This window comes from Phyllostomus discolor, chromosome 8 (assembly GCF_004126475.2).
Source record: "Phyllostomus discolor isolate MPI-MPIP mPhyDis1 chromosome 8, mPhyDis1.pri.v3, whole genome shotgun sequence".
Lineage (NCBI taxonomy): Eukaryota > Metazoa > Chordata > Mammalia > Chiroptera > Phyllostomidae > Phyllostomus > Phyllostomus discolor.
In genome coordinates this window covers 79,200,165-79,212,913 of record NC_040910.2, presented here as the reverse complement: position 1 = coordinate 79,212,913, position 12,749 = coordinate 79,200,165, and the positions used below count along the sequence as shown (strand labels likewise).

The window sequence follows — 12,749 nt, the reverse complement described above, 5'->3', positions numbered from 1 at the left end:
CCTATGTATGTTGGTGCTTTCTTATTTAACCCATGAAATCTCATCAGCATTATTAGCCTCATTTCACAGAAGAGAAAACTGAGGCACACGGGATAAGTGATTTGCCTGAGTGACTCAGGAGGGACAGTGAGGATTCAAGCGCAGGTCCTCCTTAGAGTACCTCTCTCTCTCTTCTTGAAGAGGGAAAAATACACATGGCAATTTTTATTCAATTTATTTTCATCATGTTTTAAACTGTAAAAAGACACCACTCGTAACTTTATGTTTATACCCCTAATACAGCTAGATGTTAGATAGGATATCTTCTGAATAAGAGCCCAGCCCCTACCCTCCCTGGGCCAAAGGTATCCAAAACCCAATCACTTCTGTTGTTCCTCTCAGACAACTATCTGTTAAAGGGAAGGTGAGAAGAGGCTAAAAAAATAAAATATTATTCAATGATAGAAATTTGGCTATAAGCACCGAGTAGGACACATTTGGGAGGAAGGGAGCAAAGGAAAGGGCTCTCAAAGCCAGCAATTCAGATCTCGTCCAAAGAGAGTGCAGCCCCCAAAGCTGGTCCCTAAGCGCCCAGCTTGCCTGAAGCCTGCCCAGGGCCAGGGATGGCCAGCATCCCTGAGGGAGACTACGGTTCCGAGATCGCCCTGCAGCCCTGCCCATTCCATATCCCTCATCCCCAACAAAGGACTCCAACCCCCAAACTGCTAATAACAGAATTTAATGCATAAGGCACGGTGTAAGGCTGGGACCATTAAGCACCCTCATACCCAAAGGGCCCTGCAGGTGGAGCATAAACAGCAGGGACCATCTCTCCACTCGTGGGCACCCTGCAGATCCCCCGGGAGGAAGGGGGCATCCAGTCTTTGGTATGGTGCCTAGGGGCAGGAAGTAACTAGCATGGTCCCAACTACCCCTCTGGGGCTACCGCCACCAAGGGGCAGCTCTTTGGTCTGTAATAACAGTCAGTGCAAATGTCCAGGGGTAGAGGTCTGGGGGAGTCAAGGTGGCACAGTGCTCCAGGGCTGAGCAACCCCTCATCCCTCAAAAGCAACATGCAGGCTTCTTCTTGCTGGCAGTTAGGTATAGGTTGTTGTCATCGCTGTTGATGCCTGCAGAAGAGTGGGGAATATGTGAAGCAGGGACTGGAGGTTCCCTGTGCTCTCTGTCACCCGCATGCAGGAGGGCACTTACGGACAACATCCCCAATGCTCCGGGCCCCCGATTTCTCCAGCTCAGCCAGCACATTGGCCTCAAAGGTCAGCGCCGCCACACGGAAAAAGAATTCCCGGACATTTTCACCTGACACAGGGAACAGATGGGTGCTCAGGGGCAGCTCTAAGCCTGGGGTCATTGGGCACAGCTGGAGTTGCAGAAGAGAGAGGCAAGGCAGGCAGGAATGCCACAGCAGAGGGCCTGAAGCCTCTTACCGGTGAGAGATGAGACTGCCCAGTACTCAGCCTTCATCTCTTGGGCCACCTTGAGTGCGTCTCTCTCCATTAGCACATACTGAGCAGGAGTCTGAAGGGAAGGCAGAGTCAGCCCTGGCGGGGAGCTCAGTTGATTAGAGCGTCGTCTCACCAAGGTCTTTGATGACCTTGGTTGTAGGGCATATACAAGAATCAACCAATGGGTACACAAGTAAGTGGAACAAAATGATGTTTCTCTCTCTCTCCCTTCCTCTCTCTTTTTAAAATCAATCAATTAAAAAAATTTTTTTCTGTTAAATTGAGGGGGAAAAAAAAGCCCTGGCCAGCGTGGCTCCGTTGGTTGAAGGGTCGCCTGGTCAGGGTACACTAAGTTGCAGGTTGGATCCCCAGTTGGGGTGCCTACGAGAGGCAACCAGTCGATGTTTCTCTCCATTCCTTCCTCTCCCTCTCAAATCAATAAGCATGTCCCCAGAGGACAAAAATAAAGAAGTAAATAAATAGTAAAATTAAAATAAGAATGTCAGAGTTAGACGTGGGAGGGTTCTCACACCATGCTGGGAAGCGCCCCCATGGGCACACTCACACTCAGGTCCTTCTTGGAACCCACGAGGAAGAGAAGCGCACTGGAAGGGTCATTCTCCTTGAGTGCGTCAGCGAGCCACTGCCTGCCACAGATGGCGGACAGCAAGACATGAGCTGGGCAGGCCCCTTCCGCTGACACCCACATGTCCAATTATCCTCCCTCTGCTCCTAGTCACAGTCTTTCCTTCCCCACCATGCCCTGAGCACCCCTCTTTTCTGAACCCACTCTTCCCAGAGCCCCAATATATTTCAGCATCCCCATGTACCTGGTATGTTCCAGGGAGGCCACATCATTCAGACTGAAGACAATGATGATGGCTGAAAGAGTGGCAGAAACAGTCCCAGGCTGACAGGGAGACACTGCGGGCTCATTTCCACAATCCTCTCAGTCCACAGTTAGAAGCCACGTGCACCCACCTACCCCACTTCACCTAGCCTCTTACCTTGAGCTCCTCGGTAGTAGGTTGATGCAATGCATTTGAATCTCTCCTGTCCAGCAGTATCCCAGCTGGGAGGAAGAAGGGGTGAAACAGAGGCATGGGGGTGGGAACGGGTAGGAGGTAGGTGCTAGAGGAAGAAATGGCCAGAAGGGGTAGAGGAAGCACTTACAGCTGCAGACTGAAGGGAACGCCCAACACCTCAAATCGTTCCATCTCAAAGTCCACTCCAATGGTGGCCTTGTAATTCTTATCAAAAGTGTCTTTGCAGAACCTGAGGAGGCACCAGATGCTCTGGCCCTGAGCCCAGCTGATCTGGCTAGGCCTGGCCCTCCCCTCCCCAGCCCAACCCAGCTCAGTCCAGCACCCTCTTACCTATTAATGAGACAAGTCTTCCCCACCGACAGGTCCCCCACCACAATGACCTTGGAGATTTTAAATCTGCTGGACACAAGAGGAGGCAGGAGTGGGCATTAGTTGTTTCACTCTAGGGAGTTCCAAGGTTCCCTAGTAAGCCTACAAAGGTAATTGCATTCAGGCTGCAGTTCCCAGAGACACCAGGCCTCCTGGGCAGCTTTCCTGGACAGATGTGCTGGCCAGGAGTGTTTTGTGCTTCAATGTTAGAGAGACATGAATTTGAATTCCAGCTCTCACACTTACTAGCTGTGTGACTTAGGACAAATTACCCAGCCTCTCTGTCTCAATTTCAACATTTATGTGAATATTTAGAATATATTTTATTGGGGTGTTGATAAGGTTAAAATGAGATAAATGTTCTACATTGTGAAACATACCTCCCCCACACACGTACATTTTAACATTTCTGAAAACAGGGTACATCTTAAATGTGATGTGTTTTCCATGTAATACAAGGCAGTAGCAGTATCCAACACAGTGCCTGGCACAGAGCAAACCCTACACTAATAGTGGCAACCGTTCCTAGTATTCCCTTTTTACCCACACTTGGACTTATAGATGTAGACACAGTGCCCGCCCTCAAACGGATGGCACGTGGGAAGCTGAGCTGGGGACCACATCCTCCTCTGTCAGAAACGGAACTGCCACCTTTCGGCCACCCCCCTCCCGTTGGACTCACCATAACCTTGCTGAAAATAAAGGGGTAGATGCAGGGTCATAAAAAGGGGGAATAACCACATAGCTGGTAGGCAGAAGGTTCAATGGAGCCCCCAGGGAGTGGACGTTACTACTGCCTTGACCACAGTTTCCTGGGACTTCCTTCCTTTGTTTTGGGTGCAGACAACTCACCCCACGGTGCCTGTCCGGTGCTCCTGGCAAGCGCAGGTGACCCGGGGATGGAAGTCTTTGCGCACGTGCAAAGCTGCTTCCTTCCTCAGGTACTGAAAGGGACAGAAGCGAACGAGACTCACCCACTACTGGCAGCCAAGCAGCCTGGGGCTGGGGGTGGGGAGGGGACCACCCACAAGCAGCAGGCCTAGCGGGGAGGCAGGGCTGGGCCCAAGCCTCTAACTGGCCTGGTGCCGCCTCCTCCCCGCCCACACACCACCGCAGCCAGAAGCCCGACGTGGCCCTGATGCCTACCTGGGGCAGCTCTGCCAGGACGCGGTCCCTCCGCACCGGCGCCAGAATGTTCATCTTGCCTGTGGCCTCGTCGGGCGCCCTCAGAAGGCGCGGAGACCTGATCCGCCCCAGCGACCCGGGCCCGTGGGGACCCGACAATCACCCGAGACCGAGGAGTCCCGACTATAACTCGGGGACACGGGGAGCCTACGGGAGCCCGCGGCCTCGGGGATGCTACGATCACCGAGGGCCACGGAGATGAGACAGTCACCCGGGGCTGGGGTGAACCCACAATCACCCGGGGCCGGGCCGTCCCGAAGACGACTCGGGGGCGGGGAGACCCCTCGGCCGCCAAATGGGGACTGGGAGTCCCGTCCCGGGGATCCCGGGCCCGCGCAGACCGCACGATAACTCGGGGCAGGATAGTTCCTACAATAACTCGAGGCCGCGGAGACCCGACGACAAGTCGGGGTTGAGGCGGCCACACCATAACAGAGCGGTCCAAGGGCGCGGGAGCGGCCCCGCCACACGGGGTCAGTGTGGCCAGGGACGGCGCTGCGAGGCCGCGAGCCGCTGGAGGAGGGGGCGAAGGGCCCAGTCGGCGCGGGGCCCCGCGTCCCACTCGACTCTCCCTCTGCGAGCGCTGTAACATGATCCCCGGAAATTCCTGGAGAAGGGCCGCCCCCTGCCCCTCTCCCGGCAGCTCGCGGTCTCGCAACCCGCCCCGGACTCCCCATCCTCTCCTCCTCCCTGCGCTGCCCTAGGCTCCCCCGACAGACGCCTCATTGGGGACCAGGACCGCCCCCACCCAGGCTGGAACGTGCCCAGAGAGGGATCCCCGGGTTGCTCTGCCCTGCACCTCTCTGCGGGGCTGCGTGTCCACGGGGACCCTTACCCAGCCGAACTGGTGGTGATGGGGAATCGGTGACTGCTGCGCAGCATCTGGCTGCGCCCAGGACCGGCGGGGAGGGGTAAGGGGGAGAGAGGGGCCCAAGGAGAGGCGGCGCTTCCCTCCTCAACTCCAGGCCCAGGACGTGACTCATCGAGTCTGCCCCCGCTTGCCGCCCTCAGCCCTGGGAGTTGGGGGGCGGGTAGCATAGAGGGGGTGCCAGAGGCAGAGCTGGATGCCCACCATGGAGAGAGACGTCCGAGGTCTGGCGTCCTCTCCTCGAAGGCTACCGGGTAAATTGAGGGGTGTGCAGGCTGAAGACCAAGCCTCCTCCCTCGATGGGAGGATAAAGGAGGGCTAGATGGATCGGGAACTCCGCCCTTGGGGGAGGTCACTGCTCTGCAGCGCGGGGACTCTCCTCTGGTCCTGGCCTTCTTCTCTATGACCCCTTCGGAACCTTCCCAAGGGCTTCTCCATTTTGCAGTTCTTGAGGATAGGGTCGGGATAGCACAACACAAATCTCACCGTTAAAGGGGAAAGCAGGTTCCAAGAGGCGAGGAAGAAGACAAAAAGGGAGGGGTGGAGGCACTGCAGACACCCGCCCTCTGGGAAGCAAACTAGAGCCTTACAAAACTTTGCTGTGTGTCCGGAACTGAATTTGAGGATGCAAAGATGACCGGGGCAGGGAAGGCAAGACTACTTAAAGGGAAGGGACTGTTAATGGAAAAGCTTTAAGAAAAGCTAGCAAATGCTGGAGAAATCTGTGCGCTGAGTGTTTGGAATATTGGTAGTTTTTCAAGAGCATTGTCGAGAAAGCACATGAAATCCGACGTACGTAAAGAGGGGAGATGTGGCCACCTCCCACCTCCTCTAGTACTTCGCTCCTCACCTCTGCCTGACTGAATTTTTTTCTGCCACAAAATCACACTTATTGATAAGCCACGTCTCAATCTCGGGACCTCAATTTCCACAAATGTTACTTGAAATAGTTGGGCCTGACAAAGTCTGCTCTAACGTTCTAGAACTTTGCTTCACTCTCACTGAGTCTATCTAACTATATCTATTACAGCTTGCAGTGTTACTGCCTCCTGGAACTGCAGTCCTTTTCTCTGAAGTTGCTCAAGATGAGAAACGCTCAGGACCACTTGCGAGTAGCAGCCGGCTTATTCGCTGCAGCAGATAAACACGTCTCAAAAAAACTACAACCCCCAAGAAGCTCTACGGTCTTAACAGGGGAGGTGTGGCGCATGCTTAGTCCCTCTCTCGAGGCAATTAAACCAAACTACTATTCCCAGCGGACACCGCGCTACAGGTTACCCAATCAGCTTTAAGTAGAAAAGCATCGCGAGTCTTCGGTGAGACTTGGCTGTATAAGCCCTTGAGAACGAGTTTAGGAAACCCTTTTCATGAAGATGGCGCCCAAAGCGAAGAAGGAAGGTGTGTGCTCGGGTTTAGGGAGGAACATGGCTGGCTGGCCTGGAATCTCTACAGAGCGAACGAACGGAAAGGACAGTGGCTAAGCTAAGACTTAGGTGTCAGCTCAGAAGCTGTTCCTCCCGTTTCGGCCAGGCTGCGGGTGCGCGTGGGCCCAACCGCATGGGCTGGGCTCCGGTTGAAGGGTGAGGGGAGGGAAGCTGACAGCCAGACAGTGGACTTGGTGACTACACGCATCCACAGATCACAGTTTCATGTCTCCAGGCTTGTAAGGAATCAGTTCCCTTAACTTCATTTTTTTCCTTTTTTTTTCCTTTTGTAACTTACCACTTTCATTACAGATGGCTATGTAATCTTTCAGGGTGGCCGTGCGATAGTCTGTATAAAACTACTCGCACGCATCCTGGCAAGTATCAAGCGTTGCTAGTTGCTTTTTTCTGTGTCGGATACCTGGAGTTCCTCCAAGTGTGCCCCATTACCGTGCATATGATGGAAAATGTTTAACCTGAGACTCGTGATGTCTTCAAAGGAACCACTGATGCGCGTGTAGCCTGGGGCGCCCACTACCGGTCTTCAGGCCAGAAGTGATCGATTTCTGAAACCCGCTTCCACGTTTTCTTTTCTTTTCTCAGCCCCTGCCCCTCCCAAAGCCGAAGCCAAGGCAAAGGCTTTGAAGGCAAAGAAAGCAGTGCTAAAAGGCGTCCACAGCCACAAAAAGAAGAAGATCCGCACGTCACCCACCTTCAGAAGGCCTAAGACACTGCGGCTCCGAAGGCAGCCTAAATATCCTCGGAAGAGCGCCCCCAGGAGAAACAAGTCAGTACTGCCCTCCGCCCCCCTCCCCTTTATAAGGGAAAGTTTAGGAAGTTAACAGAGGTAGGAGAAGTGAGTCAGGTGGCTGTGCAGGTTACCAAACCTAGAGCTTGGCTTCTCAAAAACATGTAGTACTTAACGTGTTTCCCTAATGGGGTGGTGAGAAGATTGTTAATGCCTTATTTAAGAACAAGAAGAGACTGTTGTCACTATTGGCAAGAATTATTTAAAACAACCCATCGTTAGTGCCAGGGTTAATTAATTGTTGGGTTAATTATCACTTTATATGTTAGGGTCCACCTTCGTGGAAGTACGAAGTAGGACTTAGATGTGCTCCGTTGTAGGGCTTCAGGTTTAGTTCATTCCTCAGCACCCTCCTGCAGGGAGTGGTGGTTGAAGGTGGCAACATGGGATGATCTAGGTTGATAAAGGAGATTTATTCATCTGGACTGGACAGTGAAGGCCTGCAATAGCACATGGAAACTTCCTTTTCATTCACTCTCAAATTTTTACACTTGGGTAATGGTTAGTAGGAAATTGCACAAAAGGTTGGGATACTTAGTATTTTGGTGTCATGCTGCTGTTAATAATTGACCTTAGGAACCACAGATTAGACAAGATACAGTGGCAGAATAGAGTGGGTTGAGTCCCTCTGGAGGAAAGCAAGCACTTGACAGTCTTTTTACCTCCTTTTGGACTTAGCATTTAGTGTAATAAGAGGTTGAGACCTGACTTCCAGCTTCAAAATGAGAAGGTAGTGTCCATGTGAATAGAGTGTTTCTTCTCTGAACTTCAGGGGGGGAAACTGTTGTAGTTGTGCTCAAGCCACTGTAAGTTTAACCTGAGCTGTAAATAAAAAGTTGCTCTCAAGAATTGATGGTCCAGGCAGAAAGCTACTTGATCAACAATTGTGGGGGGTTAAAAAAAAAGAATTGATGGTCTTTGAGCTACCAAAGTGGGTGGAAACGGCCTCATAGTGAAGCAGCAAGCAACATTCTTTGGAACTCTAACCTGGGTTTCAAGATGTTGCAGTCTAGCTTTGTGCTCTTCAGTTTTAACTTCTCAAATCTCAGTTTTATCCACAAATTTGCCCTTCAGAAATGTTGAAGTCGAAGATTTAAAAAAAAAAAAAAGCCCTGGGTGGCATGGCTCAGTGGATTGACCTCCATCCTGTGAACCAGGGGATCATTGGCCCAGTTCCCAGTCAGGGCACATCCTGGGTTGTGGGCCAGGTCCCCAGCAAGGGGCGTGTTAGAGGCAACCACATGTTGATGTTTCTCTCCCCTTTCCTCTCTCTAAAAATAAATAAAATTTTAAAACAATAAAAAGGAAATTTTTTTAAAAGGAGAAAGAAATGGTGAGGTCAAATAAAGAATGAGGGGTTTGGGACTCAAGATGATTCTTTAATTACTTAGTAGAAAGGATGAAAGCCCTTCAAGTGAAATAGAGTGTACGTGGTTCTCTTCCCTGGCTGAGGCTCCAGGTCCCTAGGTTTCAGGTTGCAGATGATGACACTGTTTGGCGACCAAAGTCTGACAAAAATGATTGCTACTCATTGTCTGATGCACCTGGGCTTCAAAAGAGGTCCCATCCTTTCTTTTACTGGGCTCAGGCCAGGTGACCCCATTTTACCTCCCCCAGGCTTGACCACTATGCCATCATCAAGTTCCCCCTGACTACTGAGTCAGCCATGAAGAAGATAGAAGACAACAATACACTTGTGTTCATTGTGGATGTCAAAGCCAACAAGCACCAGATCAAACAGGCTGTGAAGAAGCTGTATGATATTGATGTGGCCAAGGTCAACACCCTGATCAGGTGAGTGGGGTCCCAAGGACTGAGAACACTGGGGCCTCAGAAGCCAGTAAACCTGAATGGCATGAAATTGTTTAAAATTCCTTGATGTTGCTTTTGGGGTCAGAGTAGGTTTCAGTGTGCAAGCCTTGAGAAATGAGCAGCCCCTGCTGTAATTACAGTCCTTTGTATGGACTGTGGACTATTGAGGCATCAGCAGCTCCCCTGCCTCTAGGATTTGACTTACGGCACAGGTGGCAAACACAAGGCCCGTGGGCTGAATCTGGCCCTCCCCCTTGTTTCTACCGCATGGCAGCACCAAGTTCTCACTTAACTGTTATAGAGTAGTTACATTTATATCATATAGGCTTAAAATTACATTGGCCCTTTGAAGGCAACTACAAGGCTGATGTGGCCCCTGGTGGAAATGAGTTTGGCGCCTCTTACGGGGTTGGTGCTCATTTTCTTGATTCCTACCTCTAGACAGAGGCAGGCCCTAGAGTACGAGAAAAGTATGTCTGATTACCTGGATTATCCTGTGGTGTTTCCCAAAAAAGGGCATTAACTTTGTAGCCTAGTGGCTTCCTTAACCTTCCTCTGTGCCAATGACAGAAAAATATAACTATTTGGAAAAGACTGCATGAACAAAGGAACCCCTGATGCCCCAGAAGATTGGGGGGAGGGGTACTGTGGGCAGCACAGACTAAGGCTGCTTTCTCCACCCTAGACCTGATGGGGAGAAGAAGGCATATGTTCGACTGGCTCCAGACTATGATGCTTTGGATGTTGCCAACAAAGTAAGCTTCCTTTGTCATGAACTCCCTAACAGCCACCCCCTGGGTGCAAATGATGTGTCTGTTTGCGACCAAAGCCTGACTTGCTGATTAGCCTTAACTGACTGACTGCACCCCTCTCCATAATAGGCCTTGCCCTGTGCCCACATTATGCTTTTTAACCATGAAATTCTGGCTTAATCTTTACATTTCAACCTCAGTAACAAAGCTCCCTTTTGTTTTTCAGATTGGGATCATCTAAACTGAGTCCAGCTGGCTAATTCTAAATATAAAAATTTTGTACTATATGCTTCTTTATGTTGATTTCTGGTTGGGCTGGGAGGGCACCATACTGTGGTATATACACACTAAACAGCAGTGTGGGTAAGAGTCCTGGCCCACCTACCCCATTGGAACATTCAGCGCTCTCATTTCGCCATACCAGTTACAATCCCAGCAACAAGAGCTCAGCAGATTTTTGTGATCCAGACTTGGGTTAGTTGTCCTAGGACAACTAGAACTTGCCTCTGTCATAGGATTAAGTGAAAAAGTGAGCAGTTTTATCAGAACCCCTTTTATCCCTGGACGAGGCTTTGTATGAAACCAATACCTGGAGTTCATTAGCATCCATTTCAGGGCAGTGTGGGCTGGGTAGCACCTTGTCCCCACACCCTTCTACCATGTCCAACCGGTCTGTCTGCTTTCCTCAGCCTTGCCCAAGAAAGGACTAGAACTTCAGAGGAGTGCTTTCATTAGTGTTTTCAATAGTGGATGCAGGCTTGAAAGGTGGAGAGCCCAGATGCCCCAGGTTTGGGTCTTGAGTCTTAACCTCAGTTTATGAGTGAGGCTGTTCTCCTTGGCTGTTTGCTGTCCTTGCCACAAGTTGCAGACTGCCTCACTCTGTTAAGAACTTGTCTTTGTGTTGTGGGCTAGGCACACGTTCAGGGCAAAAGTCCGAGCGGAGGAGGCGGGAAAAGTAGATGAGGATCATGACGTCCAGCATGAGTAGGATACCCAGCAGGAAGGTGCCCAGGTTTCCCTGACCCACATACTGCAGGAAGAAATAGGTGAGGTAGGCCTGAGGGGCCAGCCGGAAGAGAAAATACATGATCAAGTTGACATACTTGTTGATCCGGTACAGGAGGAGGTTCTGGGCATTGCTGATCTTCATCATCATACGAATGGTGAGGAAAATGTTGCTGACCTCTACCAGTAGTGTTATGACACCCCCACCTACAAAGCTGCTCCAAAAGATGCCTGAAAAGAAGGCACCCATGGCCTAGAGGGCAAAGGTGAGAACAGGTTAGGAAATAAATGCCAGGGCTTTCCTGGAAGTTGGTGGGAGTATCAAGGCTATCAGATTAAACCCTGGCTGTTGTGGCTCAGTGGACTGAGCACCAGCCTACAATCCCACGGGTCACTAGTTAGATTCCCAGTCAGGGTGCATGCCTGGGTTCAGTGGGAGCATATACAAGAAGCAACCCATGGGTATTTCCCTCCCTGCTCCTCCCCTGTCTCTAAAAGCATTAAAGAAAAAAGGCTATTAGATTGAGATTGGAAAATCTTACCCTGTTTGCCGCCTTCTGGCATATAGTTTACAGTGAGTTAAACACAATTAAATTTTGATCCCCATACAGACTTAACTGCAGTACTAGGTGAGGTTATGAAATGGTAGCCTTAAGTAGTGAACCAAAGGCCTAAATTAGCATCTGATGATGGAAGATGTAGGACACAGGGTGTGAATGGAGTTAAGAGGGTGGAGAGTAAAGTTGACAGCGAGAGGCCTATACCACACTCCTTACCATGACGTGATGGACCAGGTATTCCCAAGAAGCTCGAGCCTGACGACTAACCACGATGTCCACAGTGTCGTGGATGAAATAACCTAGCAGAGGGATGGGTGAAGAGGTCATGAAGGGGACTGAACAAGAAACCACCTACCCGTTCCTCCACCTACTTAATGCTTATTGGGCAAGACTTACCTGCGGAGAGGCAAACGAGCAGATAGCCAGAAAGCGACCACGCAGTCTCAATCTCTACTAGCAGTTCTGGGGTCTGCCATACACTGAAAGGGCGGGAAGAAAGAAGACAGGCGTTCATCTCCCCATTCCCAAAGAACTTCCAGCTCCCCAACTATCCTTGCCAGTCCAGCAGGAGTCTAAGCTCGCTATATTAGCTGGAAAGCGAGGAGGGGCTTGGCTGAAACCCAGGTGTCTTCCCTTTCCCAGGTGAGATCCCCTTCTCCTGAGGCTGCAGCCGCTCAGGATTGGATAGCCTTCCAGACAGGGAATCATGTGAGACTGCATGGCCTTAGCCCGCTCGTGAGTGATGGGGAGAGTAACGCGGGATTCCCTGGCCACCTTCATTTCCCCGGTTCTTCACTCACCACAGCAAAGCCCAGATCCCTGACACAATGGAATGGGTGAAGGAGACGAGTAGGTTGTGCCAGCGCCAGGTGCGCAGGGGGTCGGCGCGCACGTGAGCGGGCAGAGGTAGGCGACTGAGCGCGCGCCGGAGTGCCCGGAAGGTCAGCGTGGCGCCCAGGAGCAGCAGCAGGGCGGGGTGCAGCAGTGGGGGCATGCTGGCCCTCCCTGCCGTCCTTCTGTCCCCCCTCTAGCCGGCCGCCTCGGACTGTCCGGCGAGTGGAGTTTCCTCGGTCCAGTCCACTTCGGACGCCTCTCCCGCCGGCCTCCAGCCTCACACAGTTTCTCCACGGAGCCCTCTAGGCCCCTACGCTCCTCCTGTCCCCTCCCAGCGGGCCTCTGCCCCCGCCCCTGGACGCCTGGGCCCCCGCCCCGCCCCGCCCCGCCCCGCCTCCTTGCCCCCGCCCCTCCGGTGCCTCTGCTGAACAGAGGGCACTAGCTCCGTTTCCCGGGGGCTTGGGAGAGGGGGGCTGTAGCTTCCGCGTCCCGACTCTCTCCCGCGGACTTCGGGGGCTGTCCTGGGCAGCCGCCACGGAGGCACCCCTCGCTGGCGCCTCCCAATTGCCGACTCGCTCTCTTAGCTTCACTATCCGGCGTCCTCACTTTCCCCCGCCACCGGCTCCCCCGCCTGAGCGAGT

At 52.0% G+C, this 12,749-nt stretch overlaps 3 protein-coding genes and 4 non-coding genes across 10 annotated transcripts; 5 read left to right on the top strand and 2 right to left on the bottom strand.

Moving 5' to 3' along the window:
• Nucleotides 1-700: 700 nt before the first annotated feature.
• Nucleotides 701-5,446, bottom strand: RAB34 (RAB34, member RAS oncogene family). Of its 4 annotated transcripts, none has more exons than XM_036033346.1 (11): nucleotides 5,118-5,446; nucleotides 4,007-4,219; nucleotides 3,713-3,804; nucleotides 2,822-2,890; nucleotides 2,619-2,720; nucleotides 2,453-2,517; nucleotides 2,276-2,327; nucleotides 2,011-2,092; nucleotides 1,428-1,518; nucleotides 1,192-1,299; nucleotides 701-1,109 (listed from the first exon to the last, which is right to left on the bottom strand). In XM_036033346.1, exons 2-11 carry the CDS (start codon nucleotides 4,058-4,060, stop codon nucleotides 1,042-1,044), a joined length of 783 nt encoding a protein of 260 aa, XP_035889239.1. In that variant the 5' UTR covers nucleotides 4,061-4,219; nucleotides 5,118-5,446; the 3' UTR covers nucleotides 701-1,041. The 4 variants fall into 4 exon arrangements, with proteins under 4 accessions (XP_035889239.1, XP_028376496.1, XP_035889238.1 ...); XM_036033345.1 differs by lacking the exon at nucleotides 5,118-5,446 and adding an exon at nucleotides 4,881-4,990 and having other exon boundaries at nucleotides 703-1,109; XM_028520695.2 differs by lacking the exon at nucleotides 5,118-5,446 and having other exon boundaries at nucleotides 2,822-2,887; nucleotides 4,007-4,526.
• RPL23A (ribosomal protein L23a) lies at nucleotides 4,647-10,058 on the top strand. Its single transcript, XM_028520697.2, has 6 exons — nucleotides 4,647-4,956; nucleotides 5,944-6,311; nucleotides 6,941-7,124; nucleotides 8,763-8,939; nucleotides 9,643-9,712; nucleotides 9,936-10,058. Exons 2-6 carry the CDS (start codon nucleotides 6,281-6,283, stop codon nucleotides 9,948-9,950), a joined length of 477 nt encoding a protein of 158 aa, XP_028376498.1. The 5' UTR covers nucleotides 4,647-4,956; nucleotides 5,944-6,280; the 3' UTR covers nucleotides 9,951-10,058.
• On the top strand, nucleotides 6,789-6,852 carry LOC114504387. The gene has a single exon (XR_003685162.1). It is a non-coding gene; the product is annotated as a small nucleolar RNA SNORD42 (small nucleolar RNA).
• LOC114504392 lies at nucleotides 8,620-8,690 on the top strand. Its single transcript, XR_003685167.1, has one exon. It is a non-coding gene; the product is annotated as a small nucleolar RNA Z17 (small nucleolar RNA).
• Nucleotides 8,785-12,460, bottom strand: TLCD1 (TLC domain containing 1). The gene is made up of 4 exons (XM_028520696.2): nucleotides 12,075-12,460; nucleotides 11,671-11,753; nucleotides 11,491-11,573; nucleotides 8,785-10,967 (listed from the first exon to the last, which is right to left on the bottom strand). The coding sequence occupies exons 1-4, from the start codon at nucleotides 12,266-12,268 to the stop codon at nucleotides 10,584-10,586; spliced, it is 744 nt and encodes a 247-aa protein (XP_028376497.1). The 5' UTR covers nucleotides 12,269-12,460; the 3' UTR covers nucleotides 8,785-10,583.
• Nucleotides 9,515-9,580, top strand: LOC114504388. Its single transcript, XR_003685163.1, has one exon. It is a non-coding gene; the product is annotated as a small nucleolar RNA SNORD42 (small nucleolar RNA).
• Nucleotides 9,755-9,824, top strand: LOC114504393. Its single transcript, XR_003685168.1, has one exon. It is a non-coding gene; the product is annotated as a small nucleolar RNA Z17 (small nucleolar RNA).
• Nucleotides 12,461-12,749: the final 289 nt, after the last annotated feature.

Excerpts from the sequence above, each read along its gene's own strand:
- RAB34 (XM_036033346.1), bottom strand. The coding sequence starts at position 4,060 with ATGAACATTCTGGCGCCGGTGCGGAGGGACCGCGTCCTGGCAGAGCTG. Across the intron at positions 2,093-2,275 it reads GCCTCCCTGGAACATACCAG|GCAGTGGCTCGCTGACGCAC; the intron begins GTACATGGGGAT and ends CATCTGTGGCAG. Across the intron at positions 1,110-1,191 it reads GAGCATTGGGGATGTTGTCC|GCATCAACAGCGATGACAAC; the intron begins GTAAGTGCCCTC and ends ACTCTTCTGCAG.
- RPL23A (XM_028520697.2), top strand. The coding sequence starts at position 6,281 with ATGAAGATGGCGCCCAAAGCGAAGAAGGAAG. Across the intron at positions 6,312-6,940 it reads GCCCAAAGCGAAGAAGGAAG|CCCCTGCCCCTCCCAAAGCC; the intron begins GTGTGTGCTCGG and ends TTCTTTTCTCAG. Across the intron at positions 8,940-9,642 it reads AAGGTCAACACCCTGATCAG|ACCTGATGGGGAGAAGAAGG; the intron begins GTGAGTGGGGTC and ends TCTCCACCCTAG.
- TLCD1 (XM_028520696.2), bottom strand. The coding sequence starts at position 12,268 with ATGCCCCCACTGCTGCACCCCGCCCTGCTGCTGCTCCTGGGCGCCACG. Across the intron at positions 11,754-12,074 it reads GGGATCTGGGCTTTGCTGTG|TGTATGGCAGACCCCAGAAC; the intron begins GTGAGTGAAGAA and ends CCGCCCTTTCAG. Across the intron at positions 11,574-11,670 it reads GCTCGTTTGCCTCTCCGCAG|GTTATTTCATCCACGACACT; the intron begins GTAAGTCTTGCC and ends TCCCTCTGCTAG.